Consider the following 17,283-nt stretch of genomic DNA (forward strand, 5'->3'; position numbering starts at 1 on the left):
TCCTAGTACTTGGGATGCCAAAGAACAAGGATTGCCCCAAATCTGAGGCCATCCTGTGCTATATAAGAGTCCCAGGCCAGCCTGGGCTACAGTGTAAGATCCTGTCTCAAAAACAACAGCAACAAAAAGACACAGCAATGGAAAAGGGAAGAAAACTGGAGGGTTCGTCTAGACATTCCAGTGTTCAAGCAGCTGCAGTTCCATAAAGAGAGAAGCAAGGGAGGCCCGGCGGTGGTGGCGCACGCCTTTAATCCCAGCACTCAGGAGGCAGAGCCAGGTGGATCTCTGTGAGTTCGAGGCCAGCCTGGGCTACCAAGTGAGTTCCAGGACAGCCAGGACTGTTACACAGAGAAACTCTGTCTTGAAAAACCAGAGAGAGAGAGAGACAGAGAGACAGAGAGAGACAGAGAGAAAGAAGGAAGGAGCAAGGAGGAGGAGGAAGGAGAAGGAAGGAGGAGGAAGGAGGAGGAGAAACAGGAACAATATGTTATAATTACCAGTAGACCCATTAGATGAACTTCTCAAACACGAAGATATGAGTTTCTGAATTCAAGCAGCCTCTTGAATGCCCAACACTCAAGACAGATGATTACAAAATTTCAGCATATCATGGACTAAAAGAAATTTAGACTAGTTTCAGAAAGAGATAGAAAACAGTCTTTGAGGTCTTTGTGGTAGCAGTAAACAGGGAAGATAACAGGGTAACGCCATCAAAATTCCGATGGAAAATGATTGCCAGAATGTTTTTGTTTGTTTGTTTACAGTGCTGGGGATAAAACCTGGAGCACCACACGCTAGCTCTCTACTACTCAGGTATAGCTCCAGAGCTCTTTTTACTTTGAGACAAGGTCTCACCAAATTGACCAGATCATCCTTAAGCCCACTCACTCTGCAGCACACACAGTCATTCCATTTGCTCTCCCCCTGCCCAGCCTCCCAAGTAGCTGGGATTACAGATGTGCCACTAGGACTTTAATCCTACTCAAACTGTCAATCAACTATGTGGGAAGCTTTAGACACTCAGAAAATTCAATTCCTAAACCGTCTGTCAAAACAAACAAACAAACAAAAACAATAGACTAGGGGACATACGGTCTACCAAAATGGAGTAAACTCGTCTAGTCAGCTGAGGACAATGGTGTCCTCCACAGAAGTGCCGACCTGTTCCTGGGCGTCAGAATCGGCTTTAATGCGCTCAGAGCAGTCTGGGCAGCACAGCCCACTTCCTCAGACCACATTCCCAGTGATCCTTCCCACATGCCTCGCATATATTCTACCTGATGCTCCAGCCTGAACAAGCAGGATTTCCCCAGACTCACCAATGACCTTGTCACTGACCTACTAGAAGGTCCTTGATAGACTCCCAAGGAAGGAGAAGACAGATCATATCCAAGAGCCTGGTAAGTTACTTTGACCTGGGAGCCTTCATCTAAGAAGAAAAGGCAGTGTTGCTACTCCCTGGCATAATTATGTTTAGCCTGCTACTTCATTTTTTAAAACAAAATATACTGTTTGGAAATTTCCAGCAAAAAGACACAGAAACCATAAAGAAGAGAGAAGGAATGATTAACAGACAAGTCAGATCATTGGTTGCCTCTACCGGTTGCACGTGAAGGACAGGGCACCAATAACATGCAGTTTCTTAATCTGGATGTGTGCATATGAAATGTAGACACATGAAAGGTATACACTATTTTGTAGGCATGGTACATTTCCCAATTTGAAACTGTTTAAGTTGATACTATGACAGGAGCAAGTAAGTTAGAGCTCAGTCTGTCACCTCAGGCCCGCTGGCTTTAGCATCTGCATGAGTCACACGGACAGCTGGTATCACAGTTAGCGTTGCCAGCCTGAGGTTTCCCAACAACTGTTACCCCAGCTGAGCAAAACTACACGACGCTTTCGCATCTTCTGACACAAAGGGAAGCGTACACTCCCTGGAAAGACACAGACCTAGATTCAGTTTCTAGCTAGCCCTGCCCAAGCGGGCAATTTGTTCTTCATTCTCAACAGACACCGCCTTCGTCACTGGAAGGATGGGACAGGGCTTAACTGGGCTCCTAGAGAGAAGGCTGGTCCAGCGCCCGGTGCACACCCGCCCTGTGTACACCTTCCCTGCACCTGCTCAGGAACCAGGGACAAAGGGGGCTCTTTAACTTGCATTCTGCTTTATTCCACAACGTGTTTTCAGTCCCCAACCTTCAATCAATGCTAGCCACCTCTAGACAAAAATTAAGAGGTTAATGCTAGAGACATGTTAGCTGGAAATACTGCAAGTGCCACCTACACTGAGTCAGATTGAGCCACTGAGGGAAAGAAATCCAGAGATCCCGGAATGCCAGAGCTGAAGGGAACTAAGAAAAAGTAGATTCTAATCATTTAACTTCAGGCTGTGGGACCCCTTTGTCACCTCCAGATTCTCAGACCTGCTATCCACTGTCCCATCCCTCAGCTCACTCCTCATCATCAGTGTTGGCTTCTGCCGTCCACCGCGTCCCTCCTTCCTTTCTTCCTTTGGACACAGGATCTCACCATATAGCCATAGCCAGCCTGAAACTCACTGAGGGCTGGGATTAAAGGTGTCCGGTCCCACTTCTTTCTTGGGATGGGGTCTTGGCTCACTGAAATCCAGCCTTTCTCCTTTCCAGCAGAGAAAAGGGCCCTCTGTCCTGCTGCATCCCGGAGATTTGGGTAAGATCATGCTCTCCTTTCTGTTTCTTTCTGGGTATTCACAGGCATCCATCAATTTCTTCTTTGGCCTGTGAGTTATCCCATTTTTCTTTTCTTAGACAATCTCAATACTTCTTGTAGTCATGCTCCCATCTCCTACAGGACCTAAGAATCTGGTGGCATTCTTCAAACCCTTCAGAGAATCTCTCTCTGGATACACTGCTGAACACTAGGTCAAAGGTGACGAGCTCCAATCTGGTAACTTCTGCGTGAGCTGATTCTGACCTCACAAACGGTCACAGGAGGCACACTGGGGCATACCTTCAGGCCCCATGTGCAGTAGTGAGAAGGCCCAGATCATGCGTGTTCTGTAAAAATTTAGCCACCTTGAGCAGCTTGAAAGCAACACTGCCAACAGAGATGCTCCCTTCATCCGCCTCAGCCTTTGCTCATCCAAACGCACCTGAAGTCCAACTCGCCCGTCCTTGCACTGAAATGTAGTTCTAATAACTTATTTATTTCATCAACAAGTATTGACCAAACACCTATCGCATGCAAAGCTCTCAACACTGCCGACTTTAACACAGAAAGCCTGGCATATGGTAAGCCTCATAGATTCCGGCTGAATGAACGAGTCAAGGCCAAAGTCCACCACTGACCTCCCCTTCACTGCTGCAGATTTCCCAAAACTGTAAAGTAGAATATTACGATTTTTCCATCCGTTCACAAGAAAATAGAAGTTTCCAGAAAACTCAGTGATACTTTTGCACCCCTGTACTTCCTGTTGAATCCTTGCATTTCAGGGGCAGTTACCTGCCAATCCTAATGCAATTTCATTTCTGAAATCCTAGGCGGGCATTTAAACCATATTAGCACACAGTGGGCGATACTATTAAATTCAGATTTAATATAATGCAGACTTATTCTCCATTGAGCTGTTGATTTGAAGCAGGCAGCAATAAAAAGTCTGCGAGTACAGAGACCCACTCAGCAGAAATGACAGCAGTCAGGGACAGTGTTAATAGGCTTCCCAGACATGTCTCTAATTGAGTGAGCTCTCCCCAAAACCTTGAACATCAGAGACTAACAGTGTCGTGCAGATGAGGAGACTAAGGTAGGAGAAACCAAGGGCAGAGGCTAAGGCTGAGGGAGAGCAAAAGGCCCCAGCACTGCACACAAGAAGAAGAAGAGAAACGAGTGGGAGGAACAGCTGGAGAGCTTCTACACAGAAACATCCAGTCACACAGAGCTGGCCTTGAACCCGCATCATTCTGGCTGCTGAGTCCAAGCCCTGCACGGCCACACCACAGCCGCCTCCACCAAAAGGGATTTGCCGGCACAACCAAGAGCAGCTTTGACCTGCCTGGCCAGCTTTGCTTGGAAATCCCACCAGTCCTGCTACTCCGTGGGGCTGACTCCACCGGAGCAACAGTCTCTGTGATGAAGCAGCCTGCTCCTGTGAACTGGGCTGGCACAGGCCACAGCTTACCCTCTGGGATGATGTGAAGATTGGCAGCCTGATCTCATCACATTCGTACTGGCTCAGGAATCCCCCCTCCCTCGCCTGCTCCAGCACGGCTTCCACGTGGTTGTAGAGTCCCCTGACGATGGCTGGCCGGTGACTCTGCAGGTCTCTGGTTGGATGAAGGGAGTGAGTGCCCCAGCAGACGTGCAGTTCAAGGGTGTGACTGTTGGCCTGGGCCTCCTGGACAGCTTCGAGGAGCTTCTGACAGCCCCAATCACCCTTGTTCCAGACTGTGTCCAGCAGGCGCCTGGCAGAATGGGAGAGAGGTTGGCCGGGGAGGCTGAGGCCTTCATAGTCCTCCCAGGACAGCACCTCCCAGGACAGGAGCCAGTCCAAGATGCTCTCGAAGCCCTCCAAGGACTCTGAGACCAACAGTGCCACCAGCTGGCTCCTCTGTGCCTGGAAGCCTTCCTGTGAGCACATGTCACAACCTGTAAGAGGGCAGAGGAGGTCAGAGGTCAGGAAAGGATTTCTCTAGAAGCCAGGCTACGTAGAGAGCAACCTACCCCAAGTCCAAGTGGGCCACAGTTGTGCTCAGGCATTCTCCAGTCTAGGTTTCCCCCAGAGTGAGGCCCCAGGATATCAAGAAACTAGCTGAAGTTCCCCAAAGTTTAAAGCAGCCAAACATTTCAATCCCCAAGGTCCTGGGCTCCCACACCCATGCTTGCTCTCCACCTTAGGAAGTTTCCAAGGCAGAGCTGACAGGAGAAGTAGTCCTATGCAGGCCACACTCACAGCCATACAGCTTTGGAACCACTGGATCCATTAACTGCATCCTAAGTGCCCTCCTGAAACATTCCATTTCCCACTCTCATCTTCTAGAAAGCAGGTGCTGTGGCCAGTCCCATCTACAGAGAGGGAAACTGAGGCACATGGCTAGGGATCTTGTAGTACTTGTCATAGCTGAGCAAGACAGGGCTGGGATAGGAACCCAAGCAGTAGGACTCCTTGCCTGATGCAAACCTTTGTCCCTTATCTTTGGTGTCCCCACAGATACCCAGCCCTGCCCTCTGCCCATAACCCATTACTGCTCCATGAGTAGAGCTGGGGCTTGCCGCCAAGATGCCAATCCAGGTGAAATGAAATGCGATGCCAGGGTGCACTTAAAGTTGGCTTGAAGCCTACCGGTACACTACCCCTATAGCCACACCACACATACACACACACACACACACACACACACACACACACACACACACACACACTTCAAGGCCCTTGTTCCTTCCTATGCATTTAGCAGCACACACTGCTTACTGCCCTGCTCTCACTGTCTCAGAAGCTAGTACTGGGGCTTTGAAAGGAAGGGACCATCAGAGGCTTCAGGCATGGAGATCCCAGAGCAGCAGAGAAAAATCAGAAAATTTCAGTGGGACAGTATCATCACCATGTCCAAGATGAAAGCTGGGGCCGTGCCCAGAAAAAATGAAAGCGAAAGGGTCCAGGCTTGGAGGAAGAGGAACAATGGCTTCCTTTCGAAATCCGGGACATTCTAAGATGCCCCAGGAGTGGGGACAGCTGGAAATGGTATGGGGAGTCTAGATCTTTCCTGCTAGATTAGAGATTTATCTTCCCTCTATGGCAGGCTCCCACGGCAGGCTAGATCTCCCTCATTCTGACACCCCTAAGCTTTGTCCAGCACGAGGCTCAGCAGAAGCCCTGGGGATGCTGACAGGGGCTGGGATGCTCTGGGGGCTATCTTCAATCTCTAACTCAGCACCACATTACTAACATGCATGCCAGCAGCCTGGGGCTGGCCAGATGGGGAAAGTGAGGCAGTGGAGCTACCTGAGCATCTGGCAGCTTAGGAGAGAGGGTATCCCTACGATGGAGGCTACTGTAAGCCGGGAGCTGAGAGTTCTCATTGGCCAAGCAGGTCACTGTGCCCTGAGATCAGTCCAAGGAGAGGAGCTAAGAATAGGGGAGGGGGGGCATCAGCAAGGAGCAAGCAGCATGAGGGGAGGGCCGAGACACGGAGTGCTTCTCAACTGTGCAAACAAACGAGCCAAAGTTTGGGGCACCAGCTACCCCACCACCCCTGCCCAGGTTGGGAGAAAAGTAACCACTGGCCCTTCCTACTCAGAGAACAGCATGGAGGCCAGGGCAGCACTCTGGCCTGAGGCCTGAGGTGCAGCCAGGAAGAACGGAGGGTGGACAGTGCTAAGATAGATGGCCTGGCTCACTTTACCTACAGGACACTGGGTAAGACGTTTACTGCTTCCTTCTTCTGCAAAGCATATGAGCCAAAAAAGCCCAGAGACATGGCACAGGCAGTCTCTGATCCAGCTGACCCACCCTAGGGGAAATCCCAAAAGCTGAGCAGGAAGCCTGAGCTGGCAGGCCAGCACCCAGAACTTGCTAGTTCTTGGCAGTCCTGGCCCGAAGCCTAGAACAGCTACACTGGCTTTCACTCCAAGACCCTGGGGATGTGGGATGTCTCCAATAAATGTGCTTGCCCACAGAGAAACAACTGGGAGAGAGCAGAAGCCCTCTCCAGATATGCCAAGAGCCGGCTGGATACCCAAACCATACACACCCAGACAATGACATCAGCCATGTGGACACAGGCAGGGTGAGGCAGGAAAGCCATGTGGCTTGGGGCTCTGCCTCCCACTCGCAGCTGGAAAGTCCCATCTTGCCAGTCTCCTGCAGACCACAAAGCAAAGCATAGCCCCAAAGACCAATTCTGCCAGTCCCCTGCCTCTGAGTGGGCCATCTTCCTATCTCATCTTAAGCAGCTGGAAAAGAAGACCCGGGTTTGATACTGTCCTCCTGGCCAGCAGAGGAGGTCCTGCATCACTCTATCTTGTTCAGCTAAAATTGGAAGAGAAAAGCAAAAGGGTAGATGCTCTTGTCCCCTAGTTCATAAAAGCTGGTCCTGGAATCCCGTTCTCGCACCTTCCTGCCCGGCCAGTCTCGGCCTCTCCAGGTTAGACACACTGCTCTGTCTTCCTGACTTTTCTTCTCTATCTAGCCAGAGCTGCCTTGCAGTCACTCTTAGCTCTGAAAGATGTAACCAAAACAAAGGGAGTACCTTTGCAGCAGAGGGTCAAGGGTATCTACAAAGGCCCCTCGCATCCCCAAGCCCCTCCTCTGCACGCCTTTCCCCTAGCACCTCCTCCCTTCCCAGGATCATGGCTAGCCTGGTTTTCCTCAAGTTCCCAGCTGAGGACTTTGTTTAGGGGCTGAGATCTCCTTGCAGTGCCCCAGACCTGCTGCCAATAGGAAAGGACAGGAGGTACCCAGAGGAGAACAGAATATGGCTTCTGAGCTGTCCTGGCTGGCCAAGCTTCCCCTGGGGCACTAACCCCACTCTCCCTCACCCTCTCTGAGTTGCTCCCCAGGAAACCAGTTCCCATCATAGAACAGACAGACTAATTCATCCTTCATTTCTGCCCTCCCTTGTCTGGGCCTGAATGGCCATCCCCAAGTCCTCCCTTCTCCCCCTCCCACACCCACTACCAGTGAGAATGCAAGCCATGACTTCCCGTTCTTGGCCTTCCTTTCTGTCAAGGGCATTCAGTCTGCCTGCTCACCCTCCTCCCTGGAGCACTTCTCTCGAGGCCTTGAAGGATTTCTCTGATCTTCTTTTCCGGGTACTAGCTTCTCTTTCTGTACATTCTACCTTCAAGGCTGGTACCCCCCACCCCAGATCTGAATCACTGCCACTTCTCTGGGTCCCTCTTTCTCAACACAAGGCCACCTGCCCACAGGCTTAATTCCCAACTGTGTGGTAATGACGCCTGAAATGTCACTGCCAGCTCTGGACAGCTATTCAACATCACGTGGTGCCTACCGGCATCCCCAAACAGGTACAAAAGCAATCACAGGACCTTCTTCGTAACAGCTCCCCTCTTGAGTAAGTGGCCCGGAACTCCCAGAGTCATCCTTGACTCCACCAATCTCAGTGCATCACAGACTGTCCACCTGACCTTCAACAGACCCCAAATCTGAAAACTACAGATTCTCTCTCCACCTCTCTCTATACCATGATGTAAGTCCTAAAGCCCCCTCACGGTTCCTTCATCTCCCATGACCCCCCGTAGGCCAATATCAGCCTCATAACTAGATGAACCTTCCAGACCCTAAGTCAGAGCAGAGGCCTTATCTGTTCACAGCCCAGCCTACCAGTGGCTCTCATCACAGTCAAAATGAAAGCCAAAGGCCTTTATAGCGACCTTCAGCTCAATACAAGAGACCTCAGATCCCACCCTCTCCTCCTAGCCCCCATCTACCCCTTCCCACCCTGCTGTAGGCCCTAGCCTGACTCCTCACTCTCAGAACAAGGGCACCTGCTCTGGTCTGCCATGCTCCTGCCTTTGCTTAAGCTTTTCTCCACAGGGCACTCTCTGTCCCATGACTTGCCCATCACCTCCTGAAAACTTTATTCAGTGGTCCCTGTCTCTCGGAGAGGCTTCCTATGCCATGCAAAATGGTAGTCCCCAAGCCCTGTGCCAGCTTTTCCTCCCCACAATCCTTCCTGTCATCTGAGATGGCACACATTAGCACGATGTGCTGCGGGAACTCCTCTCTAGACCCCCGTGCTCCACCCAGTGCATCCACCAGGTTGAATGGATGAGAATGTGTTTATTCCACACAGCTTGGGGAGGTAGCTGTGGAGCCAGAGAGTAGCCATTGCAAAACAGACTTTAGCCAAACAGGCATAGAAACCACCTTGCTAGTAGTAAGCACCTGCTCACTGGGCCGCACTGAAGGTTGACCTGGGTGAGAAAAAGACTTGGAGCCAGTGCCAGCCTAGAGCTGCATGTGGAAGCCAACTGGCATTAAATGGCCAAGAAAGTAGGGGCTCCAATAGCCTCACAACAGCCTGACTGGAGGAGAGGCAACAGAGCTATCACTTTGGTCTTTTTCACCAAGAGGGCAAAGGTGACTGATGGGGCCAGCTTCCCTCCCTGCAGAACACTGACCCTGGGGGAGATCATACTCCACAGGAAAGCTAACACCCCTGCCCCAGGCCAAGACCCTGCAGGCTCTGAGGCAGCTACAGACCTACCCAGAGGCTTGGGGCCAGCTTGTCCAGACATAGACGGCACCAACGGCTTGAGAAGCAAAGGAGAGGACCAAGCTTGAAGGCTGAGTGCTGGGCTGGCATTGGGCAGGTGGGCATGGGTCTCTCCAGGGAGGAATAGAGTTTGACTCCAGCTCCCACACTCACAAATGAGTGAGGACAGGCAGGAGACATCGGCAAGGATCACAGAGCAGCAGCTGGGGTGAGAGAGTTATCGCTGAAGACTAAAGACAGAGAAACTGAGGCCCACAGAGAAGGGACAACTGGGCAGGGAAACGCTCCTACTGCCACCCAAAGTAGGATTTCCTCCTTCTGGGTAAGGACCTCACCTGCAAGTTTTCCCAGCCACCCCCAAATCGCAGCCTCCCCTCAGACTTCAAAGGATCCTGGGGGCTTCGATGTGATTTCCGTGCCCTAGACCTCTGCATCTCCAGTGACCGCAGTCTGCCATGACTCCCCTCGAGACAGCCCTTTCCTTCGACAGCCTATGTACTCTGCTGATGCTTCCAGGGAAACAGAGTCCCTTCCAGAAGCGCAGCCAGGCCAGCTCCAGAGCCAGTTAACAGCGTCCCGAGGAATGGAACATTAGGAGCTCATGGTCTCCACCACACCGAGCGCAGTCGTCCGGAGCCCTCAGTCTGCCCCAGAAAACCCTCCTTCTCATACACCCACCCACCCCTCAGCACCCGCAGACCACAGAAGAAACCAGCAGGCAAGCACTCACCGCCAGCTGCTGCGCGGGGTTCCTCCGCCCGCCTGGTGGTGACTCTGGGGAGCCACTAGGACTCCCTCAGTGATCTCGCCCCGCCCATTGTCCCACCCACTTAGCCGGAGACCCCGCCCACTCTGGCGGACTCGGAAGGGCGGCCACGCCCCTCCTGGTTTCTCTCTAGGGACCCGTGAGACAGGTAGCCCGCGGTGCTGTGTGTCTGGCCCCTGTGTGGCCCGCTTTCTGGGCCACCTTCCAATCAGGAGGGAACCATAGGGTCCCGGGAACAAGAGCTAGGAAAGCCCTCGCTGTCAAAGGAACCGCTGCACCTTCCCAGGGAGCTGTAAACTCTTAGCTGCAGTCTTAACGGCTGTGCTGGGTAGAGACTTGTTAGGGCACTTAAAGTTACTCTTTACCCCTTCGGCGGTCAGTCGCGTGCAAGCTGAGGAGAGAGGTCACAGTCCTCTCACATAGCCTCCTAGGCTGGGCTCTGCCACCATCCCAATCAGCATTCAATAGCATTGTTTTGTTTCTATTGCATTCATTTGATTCTATAACTTCCTATTCTTAACGTTATTTTTAAAACACTTGAATGTGAAGCCTCATTAAAAAAAATAATAAGGAGAATAATTGACATTGACACGGAGCTTTGTGTATAAAGTGAGGACATGACCGCTCCAAGGTCTGGTTGAGGGGAAGGTTTTTATTGTAGATATGAGCAAGAGTACAGCCAGAGGCATCTGGAAGAGTCCAGAGCAGGGAGAGAAAGCAGTAGCTTGAACATGGCCAGCAGACAGGACTGGGTCATTGGGGGAGGGGGTGGGGGAGTGAGAGAGGAAGAGAAAGAGACAACCAAGAGAGAAGGGACCGAAAGAGGAAGACAAAAGAGCATGAGCCAAGAGAGTGCCTGGCTGAAATGGCAGGGTTATAGGGGAGTGAGAAGCTGGGGAGTTTAGGGTAGGGGGTGGGGTGAGGAGAACACAGGTGCTGAGTGAGCCTGGAGGCCAGCATGGTGTCTACTAGGCACCACAGAGGGCCATTTGTGTGGAGTTTCTTTTGAACCTGACACTTAGCGTGTGCTGGCCTCTGCCCACAGTAACTCCCGTCACCCCACCCGCAGAGTACTGTTCTTGTCCCTGACTTCTGCATGAAGTGAAGCACAGGAAAGTTCATTATTAGCCTGTCCTGTCCATCCTCAGGGTGTGTCCCAGGCCACAGGCACCAAAGACTGTGCGCTAACCACTACCTTGCACTGCTTCCAGGTAAGTGCCTGTGGGTGGTCCCCAGTGATGCTGTGCTGTCTATGGGCTGTTCAGCATGATACCGATGGGAGCCTACGCAGGCAGCAATAACAGACTTCTCAGCATGGGGACTGGTTGTTTTTGTTTGTTTTTTTTTTTGTGGGGTTTTTATTTAAACTTTTTTATTTATTTATTTATTTGTTTGTTCATCATCTGTGGGTAGTGTGTATGTGGGTGCACGCATATGCTTGGCACATAACTGGAGATCACAGGGCACCTTGTTTTACCATGTGGTTCCGGAGGCTCAAACTCGGGTTGTCAGGTTGGGCAGCAAGCGCTTCTAAGCTACTTAGCCATCGCATCTGCCCCAACGCTTCTTACACTGCTTTGGGACGGGGTCTAATATAGCCCAGGTGGACCAGGAGGTGGCTGAAGCCCAGGATGAACTTGAAGACCCGATCCTCCGTCTTCCCCCTCTGCACTGGCTTTCATGAGCTGTCACCCATGCTGGGGTGGGCTTTGGTGACACAGCTGTCTTTGAGTCGTTTCTGTAAGTGACCCCTCACCCATATTTCCGTAACCCCCCCCCCATACATTTATTGGTTCATCGAATTGAACTTCGGTGGTATCCTTACTCTGCTCTGTCATTGACTCCCTATCTGAGTGAGGAGATGTTTGTTCACATCTCCCCCAAAATAGCATCACCCAGTGAGAGCCCCCATGGCCACCTGAGTCCAGATATCCATCAGTCCCCTAGGTTATGCAGGCACTACTGACCATTCTCCGTATTTCCAGCAGCATTTCCTCAATGGAGCAGCCCGAGTGAGTCTCTTTCAAAACGTCAAATCATATCGCTCTTCAGATGAGGGTGCTTATCGCACTCAGAGTAACAGGCGACATGCTTGGCGTCCTTATAACCTCTCTCTCTGACCCCTGTGATGGTTAATGTCGGTGGTCAACTTGACTGAACTGAGACCATCCAGAAAATGGACAAAGCGCATTTCTGGGTGTCTAATGAGGGTGTTTCCAGAGAAGATTTGGTGAAGTGAGTGGGAAAGACCTGCCCTAAATATGGGCAGTATTGCCTACTAGGGTGGAACCACAGCAGCCGGATGATCGCTGGAGACAGTCCTTTGTGCTCTCTTGCTCTGGCTCTCACTCTTAAGGTAAAGAAACAGAGGCTCCCAGAGGCTATTATCTTCCTACGGTGGGCCAGCTACCCAGAGCAGGAGTCGCTGGTCAAGTCCCTACCCTTCTCTGCCCCTTTATCCGGGGCCTTACCTATCCTTCAGTGGCCACACCCCACAGTTCCCATGGGACTCTCCTTGTGCTCCAAGCTGTGAGGAGCAGCTGCCCATATGTCATGCACCATCAGCCTAGCTGGCCTTCTATTCCAGATCATGTTCCCCGCACGCCCTCCTCTCCTACTCAACTGAGGGTTCCGGAGGATCAAAGCACCCAGTGGTCACTGCTGACCTCTGCCTTTGGCCCAGGTGTGACCCAAGCTTGTTGTTGAGTGACTTATTGAAAGGTGGACAAGTTCATCCAGGCACTTGCCACTGAGCTGCCACAAACCTGGAGGGCCCAGTATGTCTGGTGCTCTGACATGAGAGCCAGCATCCTGTCAGGACCCCACCTCCTGTCCTAAGCCATTCCTGAGCTCATCAGTGAACTGGGAAGGTCTTGCTGAGCGACTGTGACCTGGTCTGAATGTCTGAATTCTCCCCAGTTTTACACCGTGAAATCCTAACCCACGAGGGCCTAGCAGGTTGGGGATGCAGTTCTGTCTCAAGGGCAGAGCCTCAGAAATGGATTAATGCCCCTATGAAGGGGACCCAGGGAACCTATGATGTCAAGATAGCCATGGAGCACAGCCATCTGCGGTAGGCCCTTGGCAGACACCTGGTCTGCAGGACTCCTGACTCTGGACTCCTCAGCCTCCAGAACCATAAGGAATAAACTTCTGTCATTCATAGCCAGATGGTCTGTGGTGCTTTGTTATACCAACAGGCCCAAGAACATCAGACAACTAACAAACAAAAGCCAGCTCTCCCATCCACGTTTTCCCAGTGATCCTTGTTGAGGCTTCTCCTCCTTCTTCATTGTCCCATAATGCTCCTGGAATCAGCTCTGTTTACAAATTCCATTTTGACAAAATAAATATTCCACCACCCAACAGAGTGTTAAGAAACAAACTAACAGTTCCTTGTCAGGCGTGGTAGTGCACACACTTAATCCCAGCACTCGGGAGGCAGAGGCAGGCAGATCTCTTTGAGTTCAAGACCAGCCTGGTCTACTGAGCAATTCCAGGACAGTCAAGACTACATAGTGAGACCCTGTCTCAAAAAAAAAAAAAAAAAAAAAAAAAGAAAGAAAGAAAAGAAAAAAAAGGAAAAGAAAATGGTTCCTCAGCCTCTACCTTGAACAGCTCTCTGTGGGAGGTGGTGCCCCTGTATCTGTGTGACCTGGAAAACCAGCAGAGCGCCTGGATCTCACCCCACTCCTGCCCGCCCCAAGCACTCATCATGTCGTCATCACATAACAGGCCTGATGAGAAAAGCTCGTTGTCTCCACTTCATAGCAATTCCTGACATAGATCAGAAGCCTGGCGGCCCTGAGCTTGAGCGGAGACCAGGAGGCTCAGCACCGTGGCAGACTCTTTAAGCCTGTGGTGCAGAAAGGAGGCCAGCACCCTCGGCCTTCCCACTGTATCTTACTGCAGCCACAAAACCAGCCAGCAGCACACTTGGTCTGTGGCCCCAGTTTAAAAGCCCTGCAGAATTAATAACCTTTGAAATCTTTAAAAAGGCCCATCGTGCACGCACAGCTGCAAAAAGATGAGAGTGACGTCACCAGGTTTGGGGTCACTCGCAAAACACCTGGCCAGCTCAGGTTTCTTTGCACACCTGCAGAGATCCTCCCCAGGGATCATCAACTCCCTTTAATCTCTCGGAAAAGAGTTTCAGCATTCTAGTCTCAAGTGTGCTCGATATCTGGAGTGGTGGCAGGCAGCAATTTATTTATTCACCTTCTATTTTTGAGGCACTGGGGACTGAGTGAGCAGCGCTTTCTGGTGCTGAATTATTACTCGATGCAGAGTGCTTGCACATAAAAAGGACTGACTTAATCTCCTTGCCATTCAGACAGGAGCGGTGGCTGGCCCAGGAGCACACTGAGTCAGGGCCTGAGCTGGAGCCACGGCCCATTTCCTTTTCAGCACATCCTCACCACTCATTCGATTGCTCATGTACTCTGTCACACAGCAGCGACCCACTGAGCAAGCAGTAAGTGTGGGCACTGTGCTGAGTGCTGGGGACAGACTACCAACCTGGGCCTAGCTCCTTGCCGGTGTGGTGTTTGAGATAAGAAGTAAACAGATATGCCAACGGTGGTAGATGGCATGAGGGTAAGAGCAGGCTGCCTTTAAAGGCAACAGGAAGACAGACGGGAAGCTGCAAGCCAAGGGAAGGAAAAGCCCACATGGAAAGAACCTAAAGAAGGGTATTTCCAAAAAGGAAACTCCTGGACAGGCAAGTCTTTGCACCTACACCATGCTCCATCATGGCTCTGCTGAGGGCAGCAAGGAATGCTGGGAACATGGCAGTGAAGTCGGGAGGGGAAGAGAGAGGATGGAGTCTGGATTGGCTCTGAATGTGGTGGGACATCACTGATCGATCAGAGGAGGAGACAGTCTGACTTTGGATTCCAGAAAGGGTACCTGCCTCTAAGATGCCCAAACTTCCCCTCCTTGACTCCATGGTGCCCCCTACCCCTGGCCTTGGTATTGCCACAAGTGATGCCCCCTGTTCTGTCCTGGCCCACCATGTTCTTCTCTGTTACAGACCAAATATGTTTCAGACTTTGGCATTAAAATCCTAACACCTAATGTGATGGCCCTAATAGGTGGAATCTTGGGAGGCGACCATGTCCTGGGATGAAGACATTAAAAAGGAGACCCCTGAGGACTCTCTAGCCCTCTGCTGACCATGGGTGGTCACAACAAAAAGATAGCCATCCACAAACCAGGAGGCAGGCTCTCACCAAACACCGAATCTGCCATCGCCAGGATATTAAACTTCCCAGGCCCCAGAACTGTAGGACACAAACATTGGTTGGTTAAACCACATAGCACAGGGCACTCTGTTATAGCAGTTCAAGTGGACAAGACATAGCCCTTGCCTGCCTCCCCCTGGCCCCCCATCAGGCTCTAGTCTGCAGAGAACAGCTAACCCCCAGCAGGTGACAAAGTCTTCTGGTCACACTGACCTAGCTGTGTTCCTCCAACAGAATCTGAACACACCTCCGTGTCAGGTGGTTTCCAAAAAATGGGCCCCAGACCCAAAAGAGGAAGCAGAGATTGTCACACTATTCCCCTGCGGTTGCTAACTGCTGTGATGAGCTCATGGGGTGTGGAGAAGGATGCGGAGCCTGCTGTGGCATCTCACAGATTTCAAGCCTGGGCAGAGATTGGGCAAGAAACTGGACAGCTGCATGGCGGGAAGAGGAGGGGCGGAGTCACACGGCCTCTCGGCAACTTCTCAGCTCCTTACCACACTGGGCCTTCTGCCAGGCAATGGGAGGCAGAGGCAAACGAGAGATGGCCCTGGCCGCCAGGACTGGTAGGCCAGAGGCACAGCAGTAGTTCTCTCAAGCCCATGCCAGAAACAAATTCTTATGGATATGGGTGCTCTGGGTGGGACAGTGATGGCGGTGCAGAGAGACGGGATTGGGTGACATTTCCATAAACAAGTCCAACAGGTAAACAGCTGAGGTACAGAGCCCCGAGAAGAAAGGTAAATGATGAAGAGTTTAGCATGACATCACTTGCCAGCGCTCACACACTCAGCGTGATACCATCTAATATTCAGCACCTCTTGACTCAACCTAAGCTTCCTGAGGGCCTATGGGTTGAAGCAGATGCAAATAAGGGCGAAACCTCTGTGACTGTGAAGAGCAAGATTGATCTAGTTGAGCATGGTCGACAATGCCTATTTATCACACGATCCATTAAGTACAAATGTGAGCCTCAGGAGGGAGAGGAATTAAGAAGCCCAGGTACCCAAAGGAACATGTACAGTCTCTCTACAGCCATTAAAGTAATTCAATAAAAGACAAGCGATGGACTTGAACAGAGAGGAGACACGTGGGTAAGATGCCCATGAAAAGGTGTCCACCATAATTCATCTTTGGGAGACACAATGTAAGCTATGAGATGACACCACTGCCCACACTGTAGTATGGCTACAAGAAGTACTAACCATGTCAAGTACAGAGAAAGTACGACTTGGCTCATTAACAACTGGGGAGGTGCAAGATGGCCACCCCAGGCAGTGGCCTGGCCCAGTCCGGTCCAGTTGAAGACCCGCTTCCTCAAAGACCCAACAGAGTCCCCTCGGACAGTCACATGGACTTGGTTAAATGCCTAAGAATTGAACCAGCACAGCAACTGAAGCACTCTAGAAACAGTGCAAATGGACATCAAAATTCCAGAAAGGGAGAGCAGTGACATGCTCAGATAAGGTAACAATGGGACAATAGGAAAATATGAAACTCAGCGGCAAACACACTGTACATGCACACACATGCTCACTCACCCTCATAAATACTGGAGGAAAGAGACACCAAAGAATTCAAGTAGTGCACATGGACTGACGCATATAAACTTCAAAAGTGAGTAAAATGAAGCTTGAGTGTCACAAATATGTTCCTAGGTGTCAAGTTTATGAAGGAGGGATAGAAGAAGCACAGCCTCTTGTGCCCAGGAGAGAAGGGTGTGGCTAGAAGGACACACGAAAGGCCTTTCAGGGCAAGACAGAAAGGTTCTAATTTTTATCTTTCTCCAGCCTCTTTCTCCTGAGGCCACACACACTGGTGGCAACCCTGCGCTATGGTCTGCCTTCCCTGGAACTTTCTGTCACTAATCATGGGCATTGCTTACCTCCAAGTGGGAGCATGGAGACCACCCTCTGCCTTCCCGTGTCCGGCACTGGCTCTGCATCCCACCAACTCAGTGTTCCAAACCGCAGTTCTCCCATCTGTCGATAGAATGGGAAGGTCCCCGTTATGCCTCGCTCATAGCTAGGACAACAACTACTAAAAGGCTGCGTCCCCA

General features: G+C 51.3%; 1 protein-coding gene across 9 annotated transcripts in view; it reads right to left on the bottom strand.

Moving 5' to 3' along the window:
- The window catches only part of Nod2 (nucleotide binding oligomerization domain containing 2), a 55,158-nt gene that overhangs the window by 33,511 nt on the left and 4,364 nt on the right, over positions 1-17,283 (bottom strand). For 5 of the 9 annotated variants that reach the window (XM_052728378.1, XM_052728377.1, XM_052728376.1 and 2 more), the window contains exons 2-3: positions 17,110-17,206; positions 4,160-4,626 (exon numbers count right to left, since the gene is read on the bottom strand). In XM_052728378.1, coding sequence (XP_052584338.1) covers positions 4,160-4,626; positions 17,110-17,206 — 564 coding nt within the window. Of the gene's footprint in view, positions 1-2,561; positions 4,132-4,159; positions 4,627-9,206; positions 9,499-9,945; positions 9,988-17,109; positions 17,207-17,283 lie in introns of those variants that run through there. The other 4 variants (XM_052728385.1, XM_052728383.1, XM_052728382.1 and 1 more) reach the window with 3 other exon arrangements.

The sequence above is a fragment of the Peromyscus californicus genome, unplaced genomic scaffold (genome assembly GCF_007827085.1).
Source record: "Peromyscus californicus insignis strain IS unplaced genomic scaffold, ASM782708v3 Scaffold_8__1_contigs__length_139910024, whole genome shotgun sequence".
Lineage (NCBI taxonomy): Eukaryota > Metazoa > Chordata > Mammalia > Rodentia > Cricetidae > Peromyscus > Peromyscus californicus.